At 38.7% G+C, this 27,078-nt stretch overlaps 1 protein-coding gene across 3 annotated transcripts; it reads left to right on the top strand.

Moving 5' to 3' along the window:
* Window positions 1-491: 491 nt before the first annotated feature.
* Window positions 492-25,777, top strand: fstl1a (follistatin-like 1a). Of its 3 annotated transcripts, XM_051703110.1 has the most exons (11): window positions 492-570; window positions 658-714; window positions 10,379-10,480; window positions 11,015-11,144; window positions 11,649-11,681; window positions 12,711-12,841; window positions 19,834-19,955; window positions 21,729-21,841; window positions 24,049-24,159; window positions 24,312-24,412; window positions 24,618-25,777. In XM_051703110.1, exons 1-11 carry the CDS (start codon window positions 565-567, stop codon window positions 24,657-24,659), a joined length of 948 nt encoding a protein of 315 aa, XP_051559070.1. In that variant the 5' UTR covers window positions 492-564; the 3' UTR covers window positions 24,660-25,777. The 3 variants fall into 3 exon arrangements, with proteins under 3 accessions (XP_051559070.1, XP_051559072.1, XP_051559071.1); XM_051703112.1 differs by lacking the exon at window positions 10,379-10,480 and having other exon boundaries at window positions 540-570; XM_051703111.1 differs by lacking the exons at window positions 492-570; window positions 658-714 and adding an exon at window positions 5,184-5,284.
* Window positions 25,778-27,078: the final 1,301 nt, after the last annotated feature.

The following is a 27,078-nucleotide window of genomic DNA, read 5'->3' as shown; positions in this document are numbered from 1 at the left end:
CCCTATAACTATTGTCCCTATATTTACAGGATATCACTATAACCCCTCTAGGGGCCTTTTACCCCAAGTGTGGGGTAAAAAGCTCCCCTGCCACCTTTTAAATAATAATAATAATAATAATAATAATAATAATAATCAAAACCACCTTCCCTTATTATTTCTTGCACAAATAATGTGGCTCCATCAATATTCTATGAAAAGAAATGTAATTTTTTGATCTTGATACTCTTTGTGACCAAAATAATAATAATAATAATAATTTCCTTAAACTGTGCCTTTAACCCCATTGTGGCAATATTCTTAAATTATCCACACACACACACACACACACACACACACACACACACACACACACAAAAATAATAATAATAATAACAATTTATATATATATAAAAGCACGCTTGTTGACTCCGAAGATGGATGATTGATGTGTGTGTGTGTGAGTGTGAGAAAAAGAGAGAGATTGGGGGTTGAGGGAGGGTGGATCATAGGTTCTCTCCAGAAGTTGTTGTTCTTTAGTTCTCACTCTGTCCGTGCAGCAAACTTCAACTCTTGTCACTCGTCATGATGGTGAGTCTGTGATCGCGCTTTATAACGCTTTTATGTTCGCAACAATACATCGGATATCTTTGTTCTGATATGTGTGTCTTTCCGCAGATGATTCGGACCCTTTCACCGTTCATTTTCCTCACCGTAGTCTGCTGTTACGCAGAGGTAAGACAGCGAAGACTTTATGAATTATTTGGGGTAAATTCGACACTTTTTATAGGAAGAAAAAATAGCGTTTACGAGCTAAATAGAACGCTTGTATGTAAGGTTGCAAACTGTGAGAACACACACTACCTGTCAAAAGTTTTGAAACACCTACTCATTCTTTATTATATCTATTTTTTTTCTTTTCACATTTTAGAATAATAGTAAAGTCATCAAAACTATGGAAAAACATAAATGGAACTATGGGAATTATGTTGTGACTAAACAAAATCCAAAATAAATCAAAACTGTGTTTATATTTTAGCATCTTCAAAGTAGTCACCCTTTGCCTAGAATTTGCAGACATGTACTCTTGACATTTTCTCAACCAACTTCTTGAGGTATCACCCTGGGATGCTTTTTAAACAGTATTGAAGGAGTTCCCATCTATGTTGGGCACTTATTGGCTGCTTTTCTTTATTATTTGGTCCAAGTCATCTGCTGTTTTTTTTTTATTTATTTTTTTTTAAATTAAATTTTAGTTTTATAATGAAATAAATGAATATGGTGGCACAATTATATTTTTGTCTACAAAACTAATTTCAAACATTTAAGCATACTCCTTCAAATCAAAAGATTTTTAAGATCATGAGAAACATTTTAGTCAAGTGTTTCAAAACGTTTGACCGGTAGTGTATAAAACATTGTTCGCTGCTAAAGATTACAGTTTTAATATTTAAAATCTATTCGGTCATTTATTTTTTAGGGGTATGCTATTAATACTTAATCGACAGATTCGAACTAAGACATGAAAAAAATGGAATTCAAAATCGCATAATTTCATTTATTTTATAATTATTCATATATTCTTTTGACTTTTATTTCAGATCTTGCAATCTTAAACTTATCCTTACTCTGTCCTGCCAGATATGATTTAGTGTGTTTATTGTGATATTTTTGTAAGAGTTCCTGCTCTTGATAGGTTTATAGACTATACTAAATATTGTTTCCTCCTGAAGTGAAGTGTCATGGCAACTGATTTTTTATTTTATTTTATTTTTTGTAGTGTCTTGTTTATTAACTAGTGGTGTGGCCACATTGGTGGTCAGTTTGGTGTGACTGTCCCTACAGCAATTGACCCATAAAGGCTTTCCCATTTGTACCACCACATAGCAAGTACTATCTGAAAGAAGATTCTGTGTAGACCACCAAAAAAGAACCCTTTATAAGAAGGTTTTTAGATCAATGGATTTAGTTCCATCACTTGAGAGTTCTACAAAGAAAATTTTGTTGAAACCATATTTAAAGTGCAAAGTGTAGACTTGTACTCAAAGTGTACTTTTATGTGCAGAACTACAGTGTGATAGGAATATAAGAAATCAATAGATGATGCTAAAAACATTTGATTGTTTATGGGTCCATTAGAAAACTAGAATTTTTTTTTATTTTTTTTTTATACAGTTTTTGGCCATACAAAAGTCACCTCCATGATGCTATAGTTTGTTGCTAGGAAGATGTGTAAGGTGTTCTGAGTTGTGATTTGGTTGCTAGGTAGTTGCTTACTGGCCCAAGTCATAAGAGCCCACCCCCAAGTCTCTATGATATTCTGGTCCCTAGATATGGCCAATAAATACATTTTATCATCTGCCAGGCAAAAATGTAGTCTCATATGAAGATGCGAGGGACCTTCAGAAGTTTATCTGATTACCTGAAACCAACTGTCTTACAAAAACCTTGAAGCACCTTTTGGAAGAGTGTAAACAGTGGAGAGAGGTGTCAGATGTGAGCTCAAGTTGCCTTGGCTTCAACAGATGCATTTACAGCTGCTGTTTGTCTTAGCAGGTTAAAGCAAAGTAATTGCTATGTGGAGTAATGGAAAGCAAAACAACAGCAGACGTTACCACCCATGTGGTATAAGGAAATTTCAACACTGTGGTTCTCAACCTATGTGATTCCAGTGGCCCCCAATTGTCCAAGATAACATTTTAGACTGATGTATACACAGCCATTCTATCTATCACAAAAACAAACACACTGAAAGTCGTGTGTGTGTGTGTGTGTCCATGTGTCCATGCAGAAGCTCTGGCATATGATCAGTCGCCTTGTGCCGTGTTCAGGTGCTGACACATTCTTAGACACGGCAGATGTGCTGGTCTTTTCATGTGGGCGCCTGGAGGCCTGTTAAACCTGCACATCATATGGAAGAACGACCTCATCCCTTTTCATTAGGAAGCGATCAACAGGACTGAAACACCCCTCCAGCATTCAGTTATGAGTTTGAGTGCTATTTTGTGGTGGGTCATTTAAAGAGATGACTTCACAAGTACCATCTGTATGATTATAAACAGGTTCAGGAATAGTTTGTTCTTTGTCTTCACTTAGGAATGAGGACTGTTGTTGGAAACTAGACTGCCCAAACATACAAGTGCATTACATTTTAGCCCACTTTTTCTTCTTTTTGTGGTTAAAACTGATCTTGGGCAGAATTTCAGGGATTCAAGTATGAAGGAATAGTTCACCCAAAAATAAAAGTTTGCCATCTTTTGCGACTAGCTGTAGCAGAGAAGCTTTGAGTAGAGAACTGTGTGTTCTGAGGTACTATATAAGGCTTTTCACACTTGAAATTGTTATTCTAAACAGAATCCTGGGTTATCCTGTTTCATGTTTCACCCTGTTCATACTTTACCCTGGGTTAATAATTAACCCTTGGTATTCATGTTTCGATGTTTCACATTGTACATTCGTAAACCTCAGGTTAACGTTCTTATTTGCATAATTGCTGTGTCAATAATAATTATTGGACAAATAAAGCTGGGGTCGGAAATGCAACCTGTCAATGTAGCTGCTCTTCAGTGGAAATGTCGCCAAGCAAATCAGCTCTGTTTGTCTTCGTCTTCTGAGTGTGCCACGAAAACATGGAATACTGTCTCTTATAATCATGCCAGTTATCGCATTTGCCATCATTGTTCGACACTTTACCGGTTTCCCTCAGACGGAGAATGTGAACAGTGCGTGAAAGTTGGGGAAAGTTTCAGCGACTGTGCAACGTGCATGAATATTAAATGAGGTAAGCACTGAGGCATTACACTCACTGAGCACTTTATTAGCAACACTATGGTCCTAATAAAGTGCCTGACGTGTTCTTCTGCTGTTGTAGCCCATTCGCCACAAGGTTCGACGTGTTGTGCATTCTGAGATGCTATTCTGCTCACTACAATTGTACAGAGTGGTTATCTGAGTTACCGTAGCCTTTCTAACAGCTCGAACCAGTCTGGCCATTCTCCGTTGACCTCTCTCATCAACAAGGAGTTTCCGTCTGCAGAACTGTCACTCACCAGATGTTTTCTGTTTTTGGCACCATTCTGAGTAAACTCTAGAGGCTGTTGTGCATAAAAATCCCAGGAGATCAGCAGTTACAGAAATATTCAAACCAGCCCATCTGGCACCAACTATCATGCCACAGTCTAAATCACTGAGATCAAATGTTTTATCCATTCTGATGGTTGATGAGAGCATTAACTGAAGCTCCTGACACGTATCTGCTTGATTTTATGCATTGCTCTGCTGCCACATGGTTGGCTGATTAGATAATTGCATGAATAAGTAGGTGTACAGGTGTTCCTAATAAAGTTCTAAGTGAGTGTACATGATTGGTGGGTTCAACGTTCTGAAACATTCTTACACTGCATTGTTTCACACTGTTTACCTTTGAAGAGTTGACGTCCTGTAAATCTTCTTTTTAAAAACACTGGTGTCGTCTTACAATGTCTTTAAGGCTGTGTTCACACTTGGCAGGTTTGGTTCGATTAAAACAAACTCTGGTGCGATTGCTCTGTTAATGTGGTTCATTTGAACAAGTGTGAACGCTGCCATTCGAACCTTGGTGCGCACCAACAAGCAGACTGAGACCCCCTGAATAGAGGGTCTCGGTCCGCTTCCAAACAAACTCTGGTGCGGTTCGACTGAAATATGAATGCAGCATGGACCAAAGACGTCTAAACGGACCAATAACAGGTAGTAATTTGCCTTTAAAACTGACCTCAAGCATACCTGGTTCTTCTTAACATAGGAGGTATGTTGCCCATTACAGTTCGGTACAGGCGTCGGAACCGCCGTCAGCCGTCCTTGCAGCATATCTTTCTTTGTGTGTACAACGGAGAAATTCCTGGTGCTATTTTGACTCCTTTACACATTTTATTAGCTCTTCGTTTGTTCTCAGCTGGTAAAAATACCACCATATATACATAAATCCAAAGAACACATTTAGTCCAGCAGCCAGCATTGTTTTAAATGTTTGGCAAGTTCCGTCGCAAAATATACGTCATAAAAGCTGTCCAGTCAGGTTGTGACCTTATCCTTTTGCCTTTTGTTTGTATCTTTAGGTTCGGTGTTAAAAATGCCAGTGTGAACGCTAAGTGAACCAGGACTAAATGTATCATTTTCTTTTTTGGTCTGGACCAAGAGAAGCAAGAGAACCGAACTACAAGTGTGAACACACCCTTAGGTGTCTGTCTGGTCTGCATCTCTATCAGACAATGCTGACACACTGGAATGTGAGGAATGTGGGTCTGCCTTCTCACTTCAAGACTCAGTATGTGTCTTACATCTTTGTTTTTTTTATAGCCCGTTAGGAGTCATACATGAGTCAAAAGGGTTTCCAGTCTTGTCTTAACTCTCAGCATTTGTGAATTTCTCTATCTCGTTCTTCATTTCTCTCCAGATCCCAGTTTTTCTCTCTCATTAATTCCCTTCTCGTTGAAGTGACTTGGGGTAAAAAAAACAGGTTGGACTTTAACTATAGTCAAACTACTAAACAAATTCCATTGATTGAACTGTGCATTATTTTAAGAGATGTTCACATGACACTATTTAAATAGCGCATCTAGCACTGATTCATAAAAGAAAGATACAATTACTTAACCTGTTGATGTGCATGTGCATTAGTCTGTTAACATTAAATACATGGACAAAGCTTGTTTGCTTTTCTCTGACACTCCAGTCACCACTGATAAACACACACACTGATCGTAGGAAAGCTGCGAAACATTCCACATGATAGATCATTCTATTAACACCCAAAGCATAACTGCTATTACACACATTCCCCCATGTATGATAGAGAAAGCGACAGAGACAGAGAAAGAAAGCATCTGCCAGCTCACATTAGACTATTTTTCCCTAAATGATCCCATAATCCCTTTCCCTCACTTCCTTGGGAAACTAGTTCTATTGTGCCCCAGAATCTGCCCAGTTAGAGGGGAAAGGTCAGAGTAGAGGGGTCACAGGGCATAGACATATGGACAGATGTCCCCAGGCTGTAAATCAATATATAACCAGCCATCACGGCATCTTTCTGCACATTCCATCCATACTAGCAGTTTGCACTGAGCAAGCAAGTGTGCACTTGCATTTTTGTGCACTTGTTTAGTCCTTTTAAAGGGTAATACTCCATTTGCATGGCCTTTCCAAGAGATACAGTGAGTGAATCATGTCCAAAAATATGCTGTTTTATCCAACTGGTTTTAATTAGTGACAAAGACCCATACAAGGTGATTAATCATTTGACATTTGGCTATTTTGAGACTATTGGCAATTTGGCATAGCCATTTTACAGAAGTGGTCATTCTAGTGTCAAAATTTACCAACAGGCTTGTCAATAGATAATGCACATCATAATGCAGATCATTTACTTACCCTCATAACATCCCAGATGTGTATAACTTTCTTTCTTCTGCTGAACACAAATGACATTTTTTAGAAGAATATCTCAGCTCTGTAGGTCCTCACAATGCAAGTGAATGGGTACCAACATTTTGAAGCTCCAAAAAGCACGTAATAGCAGCATAAAATAATCCATAAGACTCCAGTAGTTAAATCCATATCTTCACAAGCGATAAGTGTGGGTCAGAAACAGATCAATTTTATGTCCTTTTTTTTTACTATAAATCTCCACTTTTAGTCTCACATTCTTCTTTTGTTTTTGACAATTCACATTCTTCATGCATATCGCCACCTACTGGGCCGGGAGGAGAATTTATTGTAAAAAAAGAACTTAAATATTGATGTTTCTCACCCACACTTATCAAATCGCTTCAAAAGACATTGTTTAAGCCACTCGAGTCTTATGGATTACTTTTATGCTGCCTTTATGTGCTTTTTGGAGCTTCAAAATGTTGGTACCCATTCAGTTGGATTGTATGGACCTACAGAGCTGAAATATTCTTCTAATAATCTTTGTTTGTGTTCAGCAGAAGAAATAAATTCATACACATCTGGGATGGTATGAAGGTGAGTAAATGAAGAGAGAATTTTCAATTTTGGGGAACTATCCCTTTAAAAAACCCATGTTAAAAAACCTATGTTAGTTTCAAATCACTAGCTTAAAAATGAAAATGTTCAAACAGTAGGCCTCATTCGTCTAAACAATTCTTACAAAAATGGTCTCTTTCAGTTGAATAGGAAAATGTATGTAAGAATTGTTTTACAAACAGTTTGCACAGAAATGTATTAACTTGTGTTTCATAAATGAGGCTATCCGATCATATCGTGGTGTGATTTTGACATGAAAGTAAAAACTTTTTTCGTCAGAATATGTTGAGGATTCACAGATGTTGCAGATGATTTGTAAGTGGGTAGGTGTGTGGGAATATATGCCATCTGTCTTACAGACGTGTGATTCCTCTTTTATATGTGTGTTTGTCAGAGTTTGACAGCATGTGCTGGTGTATTGTCATGGTCAGACTCTTTGTTATCCACCCTATTTATTAGATGGCAAAGGTCAACAGGTCTGGCTCCCATCTGGAGCTGTGTTAGTCAAGCTGTAATTTCAGTCTGCACCAATCAGACGGCACAGTAAAAGAGCAGCACACGTCTACCAGGACTGAGTGTGTGTGTTTGTTTAGGTGAAAGAGATGTGAAAACATTATGGTGGACAAGATCCCACAAAATAGATTTTCGGGGGTATGTGTAAAGTGTATCATCAGTTGCCTTTTGGGTGTAACTTAATAAACAAAACTCAATAGTAATTTATGGATAACGTGTCCATTGACATCAACATCAAGATTGCAGGTTAAAGTTTATATGGGTTAAAGTATATATTTATAGCTTTTTTCTTGACAATTTTAATACATTTTTGGTCCTGCGACATGGCAATTGATTTAAATCAGATTTTTTTAATGTAGTTTCTCAATTTATAGTATATAATAATTATAAAAGAATGACTAAAATGCTGTTTTAAATGGTTTTAGATGGAATATAGCAAGTCAAAACACAGGACAAGTATTTCATGTCAACTACGTCAAAAGATATATAATTCTGCTTCAAGTTCTATTCAGGCACCAGATATGAACTAGATAAACAGTATAGTCATCTTGTGATTTAAAGGAATAGTTCACCAAAAAAGGAAAATTCTCTCATTATTTACTCACCCTCATGCCATCCCAGATATGTATGACTTACTTTCTTCTGCTGAACACAAACAAAGATTTTAAGATGAATATCTCAGCTCTGTAGGTCCATACAATGCAAGTGAATGGGGTCCAAAATTTTAAAGCTCCAAAAAGCACATAAATGCAGCATTAAAGCAATCCATAAGACTTCACTGTTTTAATCCATGTCTTCTGAAGCGATCCAATTGGTTTAGGGTGAGAACAGACCAAAATACTCCTCTTTCACAATAAATCTTGACATCAGCAGTGTCCTTTTCGATCATGATTTCAAGCTTGATTACTCTTCCTAGCACCATCTAGCGCTCTGTGTCAAGCATATGTAATCGAGCTTGAAATCCTGATCGTGCCTAGAGACTGCAATGGCAAGATGAAACAGTAGAAAAGGGAGCTATATTTTGGTCCATTCTCATCCAAAATCGATTAGAATGCTTAAGACATGGATTAAACCACTGGAGTCTCATGATTAAACAACTGAATTACTTTTGTTTCCTTTATGTGATTTTTGGAGCTTCAGATTTCTGGTTTACCATTCACTTGCATTGTATGAACCTACAGAGCTGAGATATTCTTCCAAAAATCTTTGTTTGTGTTCTGCAGAAGAAAGTCATACACATCTGAGATGACATGAGGGTGAGTAAATGATGAGAGAATTTTCATTAAAGTCCTATTCCTTTGACTTTAAAATCTACATGTTTGTCTTCCCTGAATCTCCCTGGCAGTGTTTTATATACGTATATATATATATATATATATATATATATATATATATATATATATATATATATATATGTGTGTGTGTGTGTGTGTGTGTGTGTAAACTCAGCAAAAAAAGAAACGTCCTCTCACTTTCAACTGCTTTTAATTTCAGCAAACTTAACATGTCTAAATATTTGTATGAACATAAAAACATTCAACAACTAAGACATAAACTGAACAGGTTTCACAGACATTCACAGACAAGGCACTTGCAAGTTCCCGGGCATTTCTGGGGGGAATGGCCCTAGCCCACACCCTCTGATCCAACAGGTCCCAGACTTGGTCAATGGGATTGAGATCCGGGCTCTTCGCTGGCCATGGCAGAACACTGACATTCCTGTCTTGCAGGAAATCATGCACAGAACAAGCAGTATGGCTGGTGGCATTGTCATGCTGGAGGGTCATGTCAGGATGAGCCTGCAGGAAGGGTACCGCATGAGGGAGGAGGATGTCTTCCCTGTAACACACAGCGTTGAGATTGCCTGCAATGACAACAAGCTCAGTCCGATGATGCTGTGACACACCACCCCAGACCATGACGGACCCTCCACCTCCAAATTGATCCCGCTCCAGAGTACAGGTCTCAGTGTAACGCTCATTCCTTCGACGATAAACGCAAGTACGACCATCAACCCTGGTGAGACAAAACCACGACTCGTCAGCGAAGAGCACTTTTTGCCAGTCCTGTCTGGTCCAGTGAATGTGGGTTTGTGCCCATGGGCGATGTTGTTGCCGGTGATGTCTGGTAAGGATCTGCCTTACAACAGGCCTACAAGCCATCAGTCCAGCCTCTCTCAGCCTATTGCAGACAGTCTGAGCACTGATGGAGGGATTGTGCGTTCCTGGTGTAACTCGGGCAGTTGTTGTTGCCATCCTGTACCTGTCCCGCAGGTGTGATATTCGGATGTGCTGATCCTGTGTAGGTGTTGTCACACGTGGTCTGCCACTGCGAGGACGATCAGATGTCCTTCCTATCTCCCTGTAGTGCTGTCTTAGGTGTCTCACAGTAGGGACATTGCAATTTATTGCCCTGGCCACATCTGCAGTCCTCATGCCTCCATGCAGCATGCCTAAGGCACATACACGCAGATGAGCAGGGACCCTGGGCATCTTTCTTTTGGTGTTTTTCAGAGTCAGTAGAAAGGTCTCTTTAGTGTCCTAAGTTTTTATAACTGTGACCTTAATTGCTTACTGTCTGTAAGCTGTTAGTGTCTTAACGACCGTTCCACAGGTGCATGTTCATTAATTGTTTATGGTTCATTGAAGAAGCATGGAAAACATTGTTTAAACCCTTTACAATAAAGATCTGTAAAGTTATTTGAATTTTTACAAAATTGTCTTTTAAATTCAGTGTCGTTTAAAGGGACGTTTCTTTTTTTGCTGAGTTTATATATATATATCGAAACGACCTGGGTGTCAAGATGACACTGTTCTTGTTTGTTTGAATATCTCCAACGTTTCTATGTTTGTGTTTTGTGTAGGAGGGGATGAGTAAAAATAAAATTTGTGCGAATGTGTTCTGTGGAGCTGGGAGAGAATGTGCAATATCAGAGAAAGGAGAACCCACCTGCCTGTGCATAGAGGTGACTCAAACATGCACCATAAACATGCACCGTATTCACACTTTGACCCCGCACGTACCCCTTGAGTTAAACACAGTCACACACACATGCTGCTTTTGCCACCATGACATCATTACCCACACTGACCCACAACCCCCCTCTTACTGCTGTTGGTTAAGTGTTTCTAGACTATCTTGAGACTAGACTGATCATTTTTGTAGATCATCTACATCAAATGTTACTGTTCAGAATTCAAAATCGATTTTAAAAGTTTTAGAATTTTGACAAATTTTAAACAAAGAATTGATATGATGTAAAACAAATATTTATAGGTCACTGTTAAAATAGCAAATTTGTGACATTGACCATGTTAACTCCTTTGTACAAAAGGTCACTTTTCCTAGCTTCCATTGAAGCACAAAATATGCTCTTCTGAACATTCTCAAATCATGTTGGGATAACATGGATCATCAGTCCATGCTATGGCAGCTTGAGTGCATGACCCTATTGTCATGAATGTACACTAATTTTAATGTGTGTGTGTATTTTTATCAGCAATGTAAAACCCATAAGCGTCAAGTTTGTGGCAGTAATGGGAAGACGTACTGGAATCATTGTGAGCTGCATCGTGATGCTTGTCTCACTGGACTCAAAGTACATTTCGCCCATGATGGACATTGTGAAAGTAAGTGTGTGTGTGTGTGTGTTTGTCTCTGTGTTGTGCTCTTCAACCATTTTACAGCATTTCCTTTATTTACAGTCTAAATGATGTAGTTGCATTATAACAAGTTGTTAGAGGACATACCATCACATGACAGTTTCCTTTTCAGAAGCTACTCTGAACACCATTCAGTTTTCTAGTTCAACCAATGTTTCAGTGATGCTACTTTCCATTTGAATGACAAGGCTGTGTAAAGACAGTAGAAAGTACCGATTTCATTTTCTACAGCTCCACCGTAGAACAAACATTAAAGAGCCAACATACTATAGATGTTCATGGCAAAGTAGTTACAAAGCGCAAATTTAATTTAGTCATGTATATAATAGCAGCAATCTCTCAGAAATGCCACCTAAAAACATGATTTCTGACTGCAAAATAGAGACATGCAAGAATCTTAAGAGCAGCAGCTCATGTTTTTTTAGCTGTTGATAGTAAACTCTCTGACCTGATTTCTCTCTTCCTGTTTAGAGAAAAAAATGGAAAAGTTCACCTACAGCCCAAGTGAGTAAACGCATCTGTCTGACTGAGGATCATTTTAAAAATCACAATAAATTGTTGTGAATATTAAAGTGATAGTTCACCCAAAAACGAAAATTCTCTCATCATTTACTTACCCTCATGAAATCCTAGATGTGTATGACTTTTTCTTCTGCTGAACTCAAATTAAGATTTTTAGAAGAATATCTCAGCTCTGTAGATCCATACAATGAAAGTGAATGATGACCAGAACTTTGAAGCTCCAAAATGCACATACAGGCAGCATAAAAGTAATCCATAAGACTCCAGTGTTTAATTCTATATCTTCAGAAGTGATATAAGTGTGGGTGAGAATCAGATCAATATTTAAGTCTGATTTTACCATAAATTCTCCTCCCTGCCCAGTAGGTGGCTATGTGCATGAAGAATGTGAATCGCCAAAAACAAGAAGAATGTGAAAGTGGAGATTGATAGTAAAAAAAGGACTTAAACATTGATCTGTTTCTCACAAACACCTATCATATCACTTCTGAAGATATTGATTTAACCACATACATTTTATGGATTACTTTTATGCTGCCTTAATGTGGTTTTTGGAGCTTCAAAGTTCTGGCCACCATTCACTTGTATTGTATGGACCTACAGAGCCGAGATATTCTTCTTTTTGTTTGTGTTCAGAAGAAAAAAGAAAATCATTCACATCTGGGATGCCATGAAAGCGAGTAAATGATCAGAGAATTTTCATTTTTGGGTGAACTATCCCTTTAAGAGACCATAATCCCAGATCCCAGTGCTCAGGATTTAAATATTTCAAATTTTTATTAGGAACAAAATATTTGTAGGACCTAGAATTATTTAAAGGATTACCATGTTGTCACAGTAGCCATAATAATGACCATTTAACAATTAACCATAGTTGTTTAAAAATTTACCATGCACATGCTTGAATGTTTTTGTATGTTTCACTATGGTGACCTATTTTACATGATGAGTTGTTTTTAACATATGTACACTCATGTGCTTCAGAGAAATTTGTTTTGTTTGTGTATTTAGTTGTTTGTTACCTGGCGGACCGTAATGAGTTGAGAAGTCGTGTGATTGAATGGCTGCAGTCAGAGGTGGAACCTGACGGCTGGTTTTCTAAAGGATCCAACTTCTCAGATGTCCTACTCAAATACTTCCAGGTTTGTGTCTGTGTGATTCAAAAGACTGATTAAGTAATGAATCATTTGTCACTTATTTTGGAAGGTGATTCGCACCCAAAAAACACAAAACAATAAAATGCTTGCAATGCACCGATGCAGGGGCGCCAGAACCTTTTAGCCTACACCCGAACTGAACTTCGGCTGACATAAACATATGCACATTTCTGGCGCACGCATTAATAGTAGTATAGCATGGGAATTGATTGAAAAGGAGTGACTACTAGCTGCTTTGAGTCCTTGCTTTCCTGTTCTTGATAGATAATAATGATCAAACAGATGTCTCGCTCAAGCAATCAATAGGTCAGGCTTTAACAAACTTAAACAAGTGACAGGCGCCTTTAAAACACGATTCTAAAGCTTTGAAACTTTAATGAATAATTTTTTTTGAACCAATGCTTCTAAGCGTGTATCACACTAGCCAAATCATTAGATTCCACCAGCAGGTATCAACAAAGTGAGGGTTTTAGGCACTTTGACATACCGCACTGATTACCGAATCAATTGGTTGATTTAATTCAGAGCTCCGAGAAGCTTTAAGTTAGCCGTCATAGCCTCAAACAGTATCACACCTAACTCAAAGGAACACTAATCTCACTGTAACGTGCTTTTTAATGGGGATAGCTCGCCCAATTATTTGCAGCAGAGTTAGACAGAGACCCACAATGTGGCTGGCATTCCACAGGTGGCATTTATTTGCAGATCTCCGTCAGTCTCATATGAAATTGCAGTTGGCAAACACTTAATAAACATAAAATAACTTAAAAAGAGCAACAGAAATATGAAACCGTGACCCGCAGACATACGGTGTGCACAACTTGCGATCACTACGTAGACTGAGCGCTCAACAGAAGAGGAAATATTAAAGAGCGCGCTGCTCTTAAAGAGGCAGTAACAAATTCTACCTGTTACAGATTTCCCCTGCTAAATAAAGGCTGACCTCAGCCATATACAACCAAGGAACAGGCCTACACTTAACAACCATTCATACATGTTACGGTTGAAAAGCTACTAGGGTAGAGGAATAAATATTGCACAAACAGTAAAGGCATACATGTCAGTTGTGTACAATAGTTTAACAAAACAAAACACATGACAGTGTGATACAAATATGGAATACCATTTTTTCTTTTTTTAAACAAATGGAACAACTCTTGAACATTTGTTAATAAACATCAACAATTAACACCAACATTACTGTCATTTGTCTTCATTTCAAGTCAATATTTTGCATACGGTTGGGGTTAGTCCACCTACTGACCGTCCAGTCAGAAGTAATTCGAGGAACCCGTCTTGGTCTAAGTGCGTAATGGTCAGTACCCTGGACAGAGTCAGTAGAGACTGGTTCATGAGTATCAGTGTCAGGTATCATGTCACAGGAATCAGAGTCTGCAACAACATCAGTACCGTCAGGTGTCATTTTAAGTGAATGTTCAGGTAAGTGTTCATTTGAGAGTTCATGTGAATTTTCATTTGAGTTCATGTGAGCAGTTTTTACTAACACTAGGGTCAGCATGTACAGATTCTCCTATGTCAGTCTGAAAACTGACATATCCATTCAGTGATAGTGGCTCATCGTCATCATCATGGAAAATTTTATTGGACAAGGCTGTATCCCATGAGTGAAATGGCTGTACATTTACTACATGATACACGCCAGCATGTTTGCCAGTGTCTACTTTGGAGAGTCTGTAATTAACATTAGACCGTTTCTTTGTGACAAGGGATAGTTCTGAGTATACTGGAGCCAGCTTAGCTGTGAAGTTTGCTAGAGCATTTGATTTGGGGTTTTCACCCTGACCAAGTCATCCACAGCATAAGAAACTGTACGCCGCCTCAGATCGTAGTAGTGTTTTCTATGCTTATGGCTGGAGTCCAGAGCTGCTCTGGCATGATCATGAGCATCTTGCAAGGAAGCTCACTGGGTAAGGCACATTGGGGTCATCCATTCCATCAACATTTGGTTGTGTGATTAAATCAAGCGGGGTCTCTAATTCATGTCTATATAACATCATTGACGGAGATGTTATCGTTGACAGCCTGTGCTCCGTACCAAGAGCAGCCACCACATGTTCAAAGAGGTTGCTCACAGATATCGGTCTGATATCAGGTAAGTTGGTGCGCCGTGGTGGGCAAAGATCTCGCTGAGGAATTTACTTGCTGTGACCCGTGCTTTCGCTGTCCTTACTGCATTTACTTTGACCCATTTCAAGAAATAGTTCACAAAGACAAGTATGTACTCATTTCCATTCTGTGTATGAGGCAGACGGCCTACAAAATCCACTTCTGTATATTCTCAAGGTTTCTGTGGTTTGATTAGGACCATCAGACTTGCAGGTTTTCTTAGGCTTGGCTTTGTCAACTGACACACAGAGCAGGAAACAACGTATCTTTTGACATCTGCTGCCATTTTTGGCCAAAAGAACCTGAGCTTTAACCTGGTCAATGTTTTTGTGATGTCGAGATGGCCAGCTGTAGGGTGGTCATGGTAGTATTTCAGCAGAGTACCTCGAACGGCTGTCGGGGCATAAAGCTTGAGCTGCTTCATTGGATGCAGGCCACAAGTCACCTTGAAGTCTTTGAATTAAAGGAAACCATCTTGAGTGATGTACTTTTCATCCGTGTCTCCCTTTTCATTAGTCTGAAGGTCACGGAGAAGATCACTGACCACTGGGTCATTACTCTGCAATTGTCTCAACTGTGCTCAATCTGTTAGCGTGACTGAGGAGAGGTTACGGAGGTCCATTCCTCCTGTGATGGCATAGTCTGGTATGATGTCAATGGGGTTGTCATCATTTGGAAGTGGGCTGCGGGACAGAGTATCTGGGACTTTGTTTTGAACACCTGGCTTGAGGATGATACTGAAATCAAAGTCCTGTAGGTGCAAGGACCATCTCACTAGTCATCCTGAGGGGTTTGGGCAGTTCATCAGCCATCTCAGGCTGCTATGGCCTGTATAGACTGTCACATGAAGACCTTCTATGTAAGGTCTGAAATACTCCAGAGCCCAAATCACTCCTAAGCATTCTTTCTCAGGTGTTGAGTAAGGTTTCTCAGCCTTGTGTAAAGCTCTGCTTGCAAAAGCTACAACAATATCACACCCCATGTCATTTTGCATTAAGGCTGAACCAAGACCAAAGTCGCAGGCATCTGTGTGAATGAAGAATGGGTGGTTGAAGTCTGGGAAGCACAAGATTGGTGTGGACATGAGGCACTCTTTCAAGAAATCCATGGAAGCTTGACAAATCTAATCCCAGCTGAAGGGAATCTCTTTCCTGGTGAGAGCGAAAAGTGGTTCTGCTTTGCAGGCATAATTTGGTTTGAAACGTTGGTAATAGCCTGTGAGGCCAAGGAATCCTCTGACTTTTTTCACGTCTTTTGGTGTTTTGAACTCAGTCACTGCTTTCACTTTCACCGGGTCTGGTGATATACCCTCTGGCGTGACACGATAGCCAAGGAAAATGAGCTCACTTAAACAGAACTGACACTTGCTCAGCTTCAGAGATAGACCCGCTGACTCCAGTCTTGACAGGACTTCCTGTAGGTCATCCAGGTGCTGTTCAAAGGTCGGCAAGGCGATGACAGTGTCATCCAAGTACACTGTGCAGCATTTATAAATCAGGCCAGCGAGGACAAGTATTCATAACCCTTTGAAATGTAGCCCAAAAGGAAGAACTTTGAATTGAACGAGGCCACAGTGTGATATGAAACCTGTTTTTGGTCTTGACTTATCCTCAACAGACACTTGCCAGTACCCTCGAGCTAGATCCAGAGTGGTAAGGAATTTCCCATGAGCTAAAACGTCCAAGGATTCGTCAACTTGAGGTAGAGGGGACAAATCTTTCAGTGCGAGTTGATTTAACCCCTGTAGTCGACACAAAACCTGGGTTCACCACAAGGCTTTTTAACGATCACAACTGGGGCATCCGATGGTCCTGAAGCTGGTTCAATAATGTTCTCCTCCAGCTTTTTTTAATCTGGTCTTCTATGATTTGTTTCTTGGCTGGGGAAGTACGGTAGTGTGGGAGGTTGATAGGCTTAGCATCACCAGTATTGATCGCATGCTCTGCTAATGAGGTGTGGCCCAGGTGACCATCAAACAAGCTCCCAAAGTTCTCAAGAAGGTCTAGTAATTGTGCTTTTTGCTCCTTTTTCAGGCATGCCTCCTCAACTTTCTCATGTAAGGCAGATGGCTGGACTTCCAGAAACATCAAGCTTCCAACCTCTGGCTCCTCCATCCACTCACTCACTAACTCACATGGAAGGGGGGTTGTTTCACCGAGTGTTACAGTCTTGGATGGAATATGAATGCTAACTGATGCTCTTAACATGAAATCCATCCCCAAGATGAGTGGCGAAGAAAGACCGGGAATAATGACAAACCGGTAGTAGAAGCGTTTTCCTTGAAATCCAATATTCAGTCAGATAATGCCAGTTGGACTGCAAGCTGCTCTGTTGGCATGTTTAATTGGGGGTGATGTCCAAGGTTGAACTTTTTTAGTGTTCCAGGACTTCAGAAATCATATTTGTTTGAACCGTAATGATGGAAGCACCTGTATCAAGTGCTGCGTCGACAGCTTTGTTGTTGAGGTTGACTTTGATGATAAATGGTGTGTTCCAGAATGATCCAGATGATGAGACATTGGATTTTCCACATGACCAAGGACAGGTGGCTCAGGTGTGGGCACAAGAGAAGGTTGAGGCATATTTATTTTCTGGAGGGAGGATTGCCTCTCCTTCTGCCAGTCAAATGTTTTGCCCCATTCAACCCTGTTGGAATTTGTTGAGTTCTCGCCATCTTTACTGGGACATTGTGCCTCATTCGATATTTGAGAGTTCTGCTTTACAATGGCAGGGAATGCATTAGCTTGTGGGACAAAGCTGCAGTTTTGCAGTTTCGAGATGTGAACCCAGGTGCAGTACATTTAAAGCAGTAAGTTTCCCGTACTTGTTTGTTATTTGGTACTGAGGGCTTGTGACGTCTGGCAGTGTTGGCTCAGCGGTTAAGGCTTTGAGTTACTGATCAGAAGGTTGGGGGTTCAAACCCCAGCACCACCAAGATGCCACTGTTGGGCCCTTGAGCAAGGCACTTGACCCTATCTGCTCCAGGGGTGCTGTATCATGGCTGACCCTGCACTCTGACCCTAGCTTAGCTGGGATATGTGAAAAAAAGAATTTCACTGTATATGTGCAATTGTGTGATAAATAAATAAAGTTATTAATTAATGAATTATTATTATAAGCTCAAGTAAGGAGGTCTAAGACTGAAGTAATCTGTGTTCCATAAAGTGTGACTCTGTATCTCTTAAGTGCATGCTTACAAATGAGGTCAATTTGTTCTTGTTCTGGTGGGGTAGACTTAGTTTGTGAAAGGGGTTAGCTTTTTGAATTTGCTCAATAAGTGTGCCACCAATGTCGGAAAAGGTTCATCAGGGGCTTGAACACGGTCAAGGATGCCTCTCAAAACATGTTCTTTGTTGTCTGATGGAAGAAACAGTTTTGAAGAGAGTGCGGAATTGTGTCCAAGCTGTGATGTGTGCACTCAGTACTGTAAACCACTTCCTGGGCTCTTTGGCTGAGAAACGAGGTAGAATTTGAGCATCGTTCAGGCCCAAGGAGGTTCTGTAGACATCCACAAGTTGAAGCAAATCATCAGGTTGAACTTTCCCATCACTAGTAATTATCACTAAAAGTAATTATCAGCCAATTGTTGAAATATTCAGGGTTCAACACAAGTTAAGCTCAGTCGACAGCATTTGTGGTATAATGTTGATTACCACAAAAAATTATTTTGAGTCTTCCGTCCTTTTCTTTTAAAAAAGCCAAAATCGAGGTTACAGTGAGGCCCTTATAATGGAAGTGAATGTGGCCAATTTTTGTAGGGTTTAAAGGCAGAAATGTGAAGCTTATAATTTTGTAAAAGCACTTACATTAATTCTTCTGTTAAAACTTGTGTATTATTTGAGCTCTAAAGTTGTTTAAATAGTCATTTTTACAATCATTTTAGGATTTGTTGACATTACATCGTCAAATCAACTAAGTTGTAAAATTAGACATAATTTCAAACAAAAGTTTATTTAGTGATTTTATCACAGTGAAGTCATGTTAACATGCATATTGTTTATGGCTTGTGGCTATACTTTTGAAATAGTGTGTATTTTAACGTTTATGGATTGGCCCCATTCACTTCCATTGTGCCTCACTGTATCCAAATTTTTGCTTTTTTTTTAAGAAAGGAGGGCAAGTTAAAACTAACTTTTGTGATAATCAGTATTATACCACAAATGCTGTCGATTGAGATTAACTTGTATTGAACCCGGAATATTCCTTTAAAAACAGCCAATTATCAGGGCCAATTATTTCCTATCAATCAAAACGGGGCGGACAAACATGTTGGACAATTAGCCTACAACTCTGTGCTGTGTCTAAAATAAAATGTCTTTTGTGTAGAATTACTTAGAATTGGGTGACAATGACAGCAGAGTTGCAATTTGTACACTTTGCAGTGCTAGAACTTCACAAGGTTGACCTTTTATATTTTATAATAATATATGATAATATAATATAGTAATTATTTAAACGTCTTAAGAAGTTGTGTAGTTAACTATCATTTGAAACAAAAAAAGGCAGAACCACCAACTACCGTTGTCGGCAGATGTCGTTCTAAATAATCGGATATTGGTGTCGGGACACACACATTATGTATCGGTACAAAATATCACTTGCATCTAAGTCATGCTAGCAACTTGTATAGTCACTATACATGGGTCCACTGTGTTTCAGAACACCCTTATAAAAAATCAATATTCTATAAAAAAAATAAATGTTTAAAATTCTTGCCTCTTCTAACAGCAGGTCTGTTTTTCTACAATATCTATCTGTAACTGACACATGTAAGTCTAAGCATGTAATAAACATAAAACATAACCTGTAAAGCCTGTGTTCTGCTCTTAATGCTGTTTGTGTCTCAACAGAACTATGATAATGGAGACGCTCAGCTGGACTCCACAGAATTCCTGAAGTTCATTCAGCACAATGAGACTGCCATCAATATCACTTCTCCTTACATTGAAGAGGAAAACAACAGTCTGCTCAGGTAATAAACACACAAATAAGCACACACACACACACACGTTTGCTTTTTATATGATGTGGATATACTGTATTGAAAATTCTTGATGTATCTGTATACATTCTCTAAAGTTAAAGGAATAGTTCACCCAAAAATGAAAATTCCCTCTTTATTTACTCACCTTCATGTCTTTCCAGTTTTCTGCAGAACACAAAAGAAGATTTTTAGATGAATATCTCAGCTTTGTAGTCCATACAATGCAAGTGAATGGTGGCCAGAAATTTGAAGGTCCAAAAAGCATTTAAAGGCAGCATTTAAGAAATCCATACGACTCCAGTGGTTAAATTTGTATCTTCAGAAATGATATGATAGGTCTGGGTGAGAAACAGAACAATATTTAAGTCCTTTTTTACTATATATCTACACTTTCACTCTCACATTCTATATTTTTGGCGATTCGCATTCTTCTTGCATATCGCCACCTACTGGGCAGGGAGGAGAATTTATAGTAAAAAAAGGACTTAAATATTGATCTGTTTCTCACCAACACCTATCATATCGCTTCTGAAGACATGGATTTAACCACTGGAGTGTTATGGATTAATTTTATGCTGCCTTTATGTGCTTTTTGGACCTTCAAAGTTCTGGCCACCATTCACTTGCATTGTATGGACAAACAGAGCTGAGACATTTTTCTAAAAATCTTTATTTGTGTTCAGTAGAAGAAAAAAGTCACACACATCTGGGATGTCATGAGGATGAGTAAATGATCAGATAATTTTCCTTTTTGGGTGAACTATCCCTTTAATTCATGTAAAATATGTTCTTAATTACTGGCAACTCACTGTAAATGGACAAAAAAAAAATCACGTGTACCTAATAATCACATGATTGGTGTCATATTTGCATATTTGCATGTCCTATTTATGGTGTCCTTTTACCCTTGTTGGTTCATCTCCATCTCATTCTGCCAGTAAATTACGCACAAAGGACATTTTAACCTGTGCAGAAATCCTTGACTTGGTGTCTGATCCTAGTTATTTATAATTTGAATGGCATTAATGAAAATGAAAGCTAAAAATTAATCAGGTTTGTGTAGTTTTTAGAAGATCATTTGGATCTGTGAGGTTTATTAACCTGCATAATCTCTTGTCACTCAACACTGTCAATACGGTTATCTGCACTCTTTTACAGCAGGTTCTGATAATCTCTATCTGAACATTCTGAAAATCTCTCTGATCACTGATAACTATATCTCTGGGCTAGTCTATAAAAAGTAATGATTATGACCTCGCTATCCTCTGACAGCAGCGCAGGCTTTGTCTTTCACTATGCTTATAATTTACTCAGACTACAAGACGAGACCATTTGTTTCTGGTGTCTTATGGAGCTTGCTACATTATGTTACATTTACATTATAAACATTTTGCCAAAGGGAATGGGCACAAATCCCATTGTCTAGAGGATGTATTCAAAAAGCTTGTTTTATTGATTTATTTTTGCTAATAAGTGGCAAAGTTACAGTCTATAGTTACAGTCCAAGCTCTAACACAATGTAATGTGTAAGTGCAGTTTACTGTGAAAAGGTCCATATGTGTAAGACTTTTTATAGGCACTATGTTTTTGATGGTGTATTGGAATTTGACTTGAATTTTGATTGAATCTAGATTGCTTAGCATTCTTGTTTTTTTCTATACCAGCTATGGGTTTTCAAAGTGTAGCCTGTTCGTCTAGTAGTAACAATAGTGGTGTTTCGTTTTTTTTTTTTTTTTTTTTTTTTTTTTTTGTATTCTGCAGAAGTCTGTGTGTGGATGCTCTTATTGAGCTGACTGATGAGAATGCTGACTGGAAACTGAGCTTTGATGAGTTTCTCAACTGCCTCAGGCCTGGATTCAACCCTCTAGAGAGAAGTAAGATCTACAGCCACTTTCTTTTCCTTGAATGATGCTCCATTAGTGTTGCGCAAAGTATAATATATTTGTGGTTGACAGATGTGGGTTTTCAATGGCCAGTGCTGATACCAATATCTAGAGAGCAGGGTGGCCATACTGAGAAATACACTTATGGTGGATATACACTTACTGAGCACTTTAGTAGAAACACTATAATCCTAATAAAGTTCCTGATGTGGTCTTCTGCTGTTGTGGCCCATCCGCCTCAAGGTTCGACGTGTTGTGCATTTTGAGATGCTATTCTGCTCACTACAATTGTACAGAGTGGTTATCTGAGTTACCGTAGCCTTTCTGTCAGCTCGAACCAGTCTGGCCATTCTCCGTTAACCTCTCTCATCAACAAGGCATTTCTGTCCGCAGAACTGTCACTCACTGGATGTTTTTTGTTTTTGGCATCATTCTGAGTAAACTCTAGAGACTGTTGTGCATAAAAATCACAGGAGATCAGCAGTTACAGAAATAGTCAAACCAGCCCGTCTGGCACCAACAATCATGCCACGGTCGAAATCACTGAGATCACTTTTTTCCCCATTCTGATAGATGATGTGAACATTAACTGAAGGTTCTGACCCATATCTGCATTATTTTATACATTGCACTGCTGCCACACGATTGGCTGTTTAGGTAATCGCATGAATAAGGTGTTCCTAATAAAGTGCTAAGTGAGTGTATAGATAATTCAATTTAATGACAACAAATGAGATGTATTCAGTCTAAACACTACTCCAACAAAATATTTCTCCAAAATCACTTGAAGAAATTACTTATTATCCATTGTTGACTAGTAGTTTTTGGAACTGACACAGGCCAGGTAACACTGCTGTTAATAGAGCACATAAGTTCCCATCCATTTTTTCAGCCATCTTGGATGCTGAAGTATTTTTCCCATTCAATTCTTCCATAGGAATTCATAAAATAGTTCTGAGCCATGAACCAAACCAACCAGCCCCAATGTGAACCAACACAATTAAAAACTTTGTATAAGATTTGAAGCAAAAAAGTATTTGAAAATCAGACAAAAAGGCAAAGGTACAAGACGGTGTACTTAACATATTTCAGAAGGGCATGAACTATATTGAAGCATAGCGAATGACATAATAGAACTAAGAACGATGGAAAAATATAAAACTATTGATATAAGGGGCCTGGGTAGCTCAGCAAGTAAAGATGCTGACTACCACACCTGGAGTCGCGAGTTCGAATCCAGGGCGTGCTGAGTGACTCCAGTCAGGCTTCCTAAGCAACCAAATTGGCCCGGTTGCTAGGGTGGGTAGAGTCATGTTGGGTTAACCTCCTCGTGGTCGCCATAATGTGGTTCTCGCTCTCAGTGGGGCGCGTGGTGAGTTGTGCGTGGATGCCGCGGAGAATAGAATGAAGCCTCCACACGCGCTATGACTCCACGGTAACGCACTCAACAAGCCACGTGATAAGATGCGTGGATCGACCATCTCAGATGCGGAGACAACTGAGATTCATGCTCCGCCACCCGGATTGAGGTGAGTCACTACACCACCGTGAGGACCTAGAGCGCATTGGGAATTGGGCATTCCAAAATGGGGAGGAAAAAACCCCCCAAAAAACTATTGATTTAAAGTTATTATACTTAAACTTTATTGCAAAATATTAGTAGTAGTTTGAGAGTGTGGGAAGACAGACTCCATTGCGTCATTCACAGAGCGTCATGGGAGTAGGCGGTCGCTGCACAGCTCGTTTGGCGCACTTTTCTGGTCCTGATTCTCTGATTGTTGGAGAGTTTCTCTTCAGGATCATGGGTAGTGTAGTTCTTCACTAGGAATTCTGTATTAAATATGATTTCTAAGAAATTAAGTTGAAATAATGCTGACTGATGGCTTCAATAGAAGCATATATCACCGATTAACATCCTTTGGAGACGGTAAGTCTGTTTTAAATGTAAAGAATTTATGGGATTTTTACTTCTGGAAGCCCACTGTTGCACTCTATTGTGCAAGCGTATATAGCTAGTGGCTAATGCGGATAATGTCAAAATTTTCAAGTATCAAAAATAAAAAAGCTTGGTCAATATGTTGGTCTATCACTAAATATACTGTTTAAACAGAGCTGAGTATAAACATATACAAGGAAGTGTGTGTCTGTATGTGTTTCGTGCCATTGTGAGAATTTGGTTCATTTTGTGTGTGTTTTAGAGTGTGCCTTGGAGGATGAGACGTACGAGGATGGGGCTGAGACTCAGATGGAGTGTAATCGCTGCGTTTGTGCCTGCGGAAACTGGGTCTGCACTGCTGTAACCTGTGATGGTAAGCCAAAACTCTGACCTGAGTTAGTAGTGGTGTTTTTCTGGCTTTGACCTTGAGGCAGGGATTTGGAAATGAATAAATCTGGACCGAGATAATTTTTTTCTGAAAGTGTGGAATGTGGTCTAACTTTCTGAATTCCTCTCTCTCCTCAGGATCAAATAAGTTACATGCTCTTGAAGAAATTGAGGGAAATGATCAGGAGATGACAGAAGAGGAGTGGACACAGCGAGTGGCCGAACTCATTAAACTTCAGGTTGGTATTGAGTATGTGCAGAAACCTCAGAATCAGTCATGACCCCTCACCACATGCTAAGTCTTGACACATAACATCATCTCCTGCTTGTGTATTCTTTTAAACATCCAATGCTGGTATCCAGTAATTTTCCTCCCTGCTGTGGTTGGGTCATCATGGGCCTTAAGCAAATAAAATGTCTGACGTTTTACCTTTTTTTTCATAGGATACTGTGGAGAGGATGAAAGTGACCACTAAGTCTGAATAGAATGGAGTAATCCAAACTGAAAAACAAAAAGAGGAAGAGAGCAGGGCAAAACATTTGTCAAAATTTCAGCTTCAGTTTACTAGTGTTTGAATTCTATGGAAAACTAAAAAAATGACTTCTTTTTTTTCCATTTTAGTTTATTGCATTAATTATTGCAGTTCTCAGAAGTGTATTCTGTTATATATTTTTTATATATATTTTTTATTTGTTTGGGGGATATTATAAGACTTTATGTTTTGTACCTGTTGTTATATTTTTTTTTTTTTATGCATTTAGTGTAATTTTATTGTTTTTGTGTACAGAGTGTTAAAGACAAAAAGTGTTGGCCAAAAATCAGTTCATCAAAACACATGACATGTTTGATTCCACAATGTATGTATGACATTCTCCACCAACCACAAATTAGACTGGCCAGTAATGACGTAGCTTCAACTTTGGTTTTTAAACTGAAAGAACGAAATGGCTCAAAAAATCTAGATACTAAGCTTTAAGGTTTATCTAGATAAAAATCTAGATACTTTCTCCATAATATTTTAAATAATGTCTGATATCATTGTTTTACAAAGTGTGCAACATATACAGCACATATCTTAGGGTTTCATGACCCATAAATAACTGGTCACAATCATGACAGTTGACTGCAGCAAACATCAGAGAGTGAAAGTGGCCAGATTGAAGAATGAATCTTTCTTAGTTAAAACTTCAAAATGTATTCTTTCTGCACCGATAAAATAAACTACATGCTGTTTAAAGTAAAAACTTAAACTGAACAAGAAATGGAAAATCTAAGTGTTTTGCATTGGAACTTTGATATTCTGATGTGTAAGGACTGATCGACTATATTTTAAATAATATGTCACTGCCATGTAGTTTTGGTGCCTTGACATCTAATTTCTTTACCTTTTGAAGTGCCAAAATTGGTTGCTATTTTTTCCAGTTTACAGATTGAACTGCGAATGTTCCTAATGACAGAATATATTTCTGTACTGCTTTTGAATTACAGGCAGAAAACTGTGTGAACAAGGAACTGTGTTACAAGTAAAACTATTTAGTGACCAGATTAACAAAAAAATGTCTTAAGTTAGAAAATAAGAAGAAAATAGTAATTAAAGCTATAGTTCACCCCAAAATGAAAATTCTCTCATCATTTACTCACCCTCATGCCATCCCAGATGTGCATGACTTTCTTTCTTCTGCTGAACACAGACAAAGATTTTTAGAAGAATATTTCAGCTCTGTTGGCCCATTCAATGCAAGTGAATGGTGACCAGAACTTTGAAGCTCCAAAAAGGAAATAAAGTCGGCTTAAAAGTAATCCATACGACTCCAGTGGTTTAATCAATGTCTTCTGAAGCGATCCAGTTCATTTCTGAGGGAGAACAGACTAAAATATAACTCCTTTTTCATTGTACATCTTTCCATTGCAGTCTCAAGGCGCGATCATGATTTCAAGCTCGATTACACTTCCTTGTGCTTGACGCATGTGCAGAGCGCTACATGGCGCAATAGGAAGTGTAATCGAGCTTGAAATCTATGAACCCCAAGGAGACTGCTTTCGAGATGTATAGTGAAAAATGAGTTATATTTTGGTCGGTTCTCACCCTAAACTAACTGGATCGCTTCAGAAGACATGGATTAAACCACTGAAAGTCTGATGGATTATGTTTATGTTGACTTTATCTGCTTTTTGGAGCTTTAAAGACCTGATCACCATTCACTTGCATTGTATGGACCTTCAGAGCTGAAATATTCTTCTACAATTCTTTGTTTGGGTTCTGCAGAAGAAAGAAAGTCATACACAGATGGCATGGAGGTGAGTAAATGATGAGAGAATTTTCATTTTTGGGTGAACTGTGGCATGAATACAGGTATTGTTCCAATTTCATGAACTATTTTGTAACTACAGGAGCTGCATTATAACTTCAGAAACTGTGTAATGACCAGGTCCAGAAAGAATCATTTGACTTTTCCCCTGATTTATGAGGAAAATATTTTAACATATGGTATAAAGTGTTAAAGAGATGAGAGTACTACACTCTTATTGGAAAGCACAATCAAATTAGTTAAAATATTTCATAAACCTACACGGAAGCGGTGGAGGTTGTGTAAACTTTGTGAATAATGGGCATTATTACAATTCTGCAGAGTTCTGTAGGTGGAGATCCCCTGTGGGCCTGGAAATGACTGGTCATAACTGTTTTATAACTTCATGATCTGTTTCATAACAGCAGAAACCCTTGGCATTCTCGTGCCTTTAAAAAGAGTACCTCAAATACCTTTTTTGTTGTCCCACCCATTTATCAGTGGATAATAGAATAAAACTGTGTCTATTTTATGCAGTCAGTAATCATTTATAATACAGGCAGACCTTCTGAATGTCAGCATGCATTTAGACATTCATGTAAACAAGGCACTCAAT

The sequence above is a fragment of the Myxocyprinus asiaticus genome, chromosome 7, assembly GCF_019703515.2.
Source record: "Myxocyprinus asiaticus isolate MX2 ecotype Aquarium Trade chromosome 7, UBuf_Myxa_2, whole genome shotgun sequence".
NCBI lineage: Eukaryota > Metazoa > Chordata > Actinopteri > Cypriniformes > Catostomidae > Myxocyprinus > Myxocyprinus asiaticus.
The sequence above is the reverse complement of the archived record's forward strand: the minus strand, read 5'-3'. Positions and strand labels throughout refer to the sequence as shown.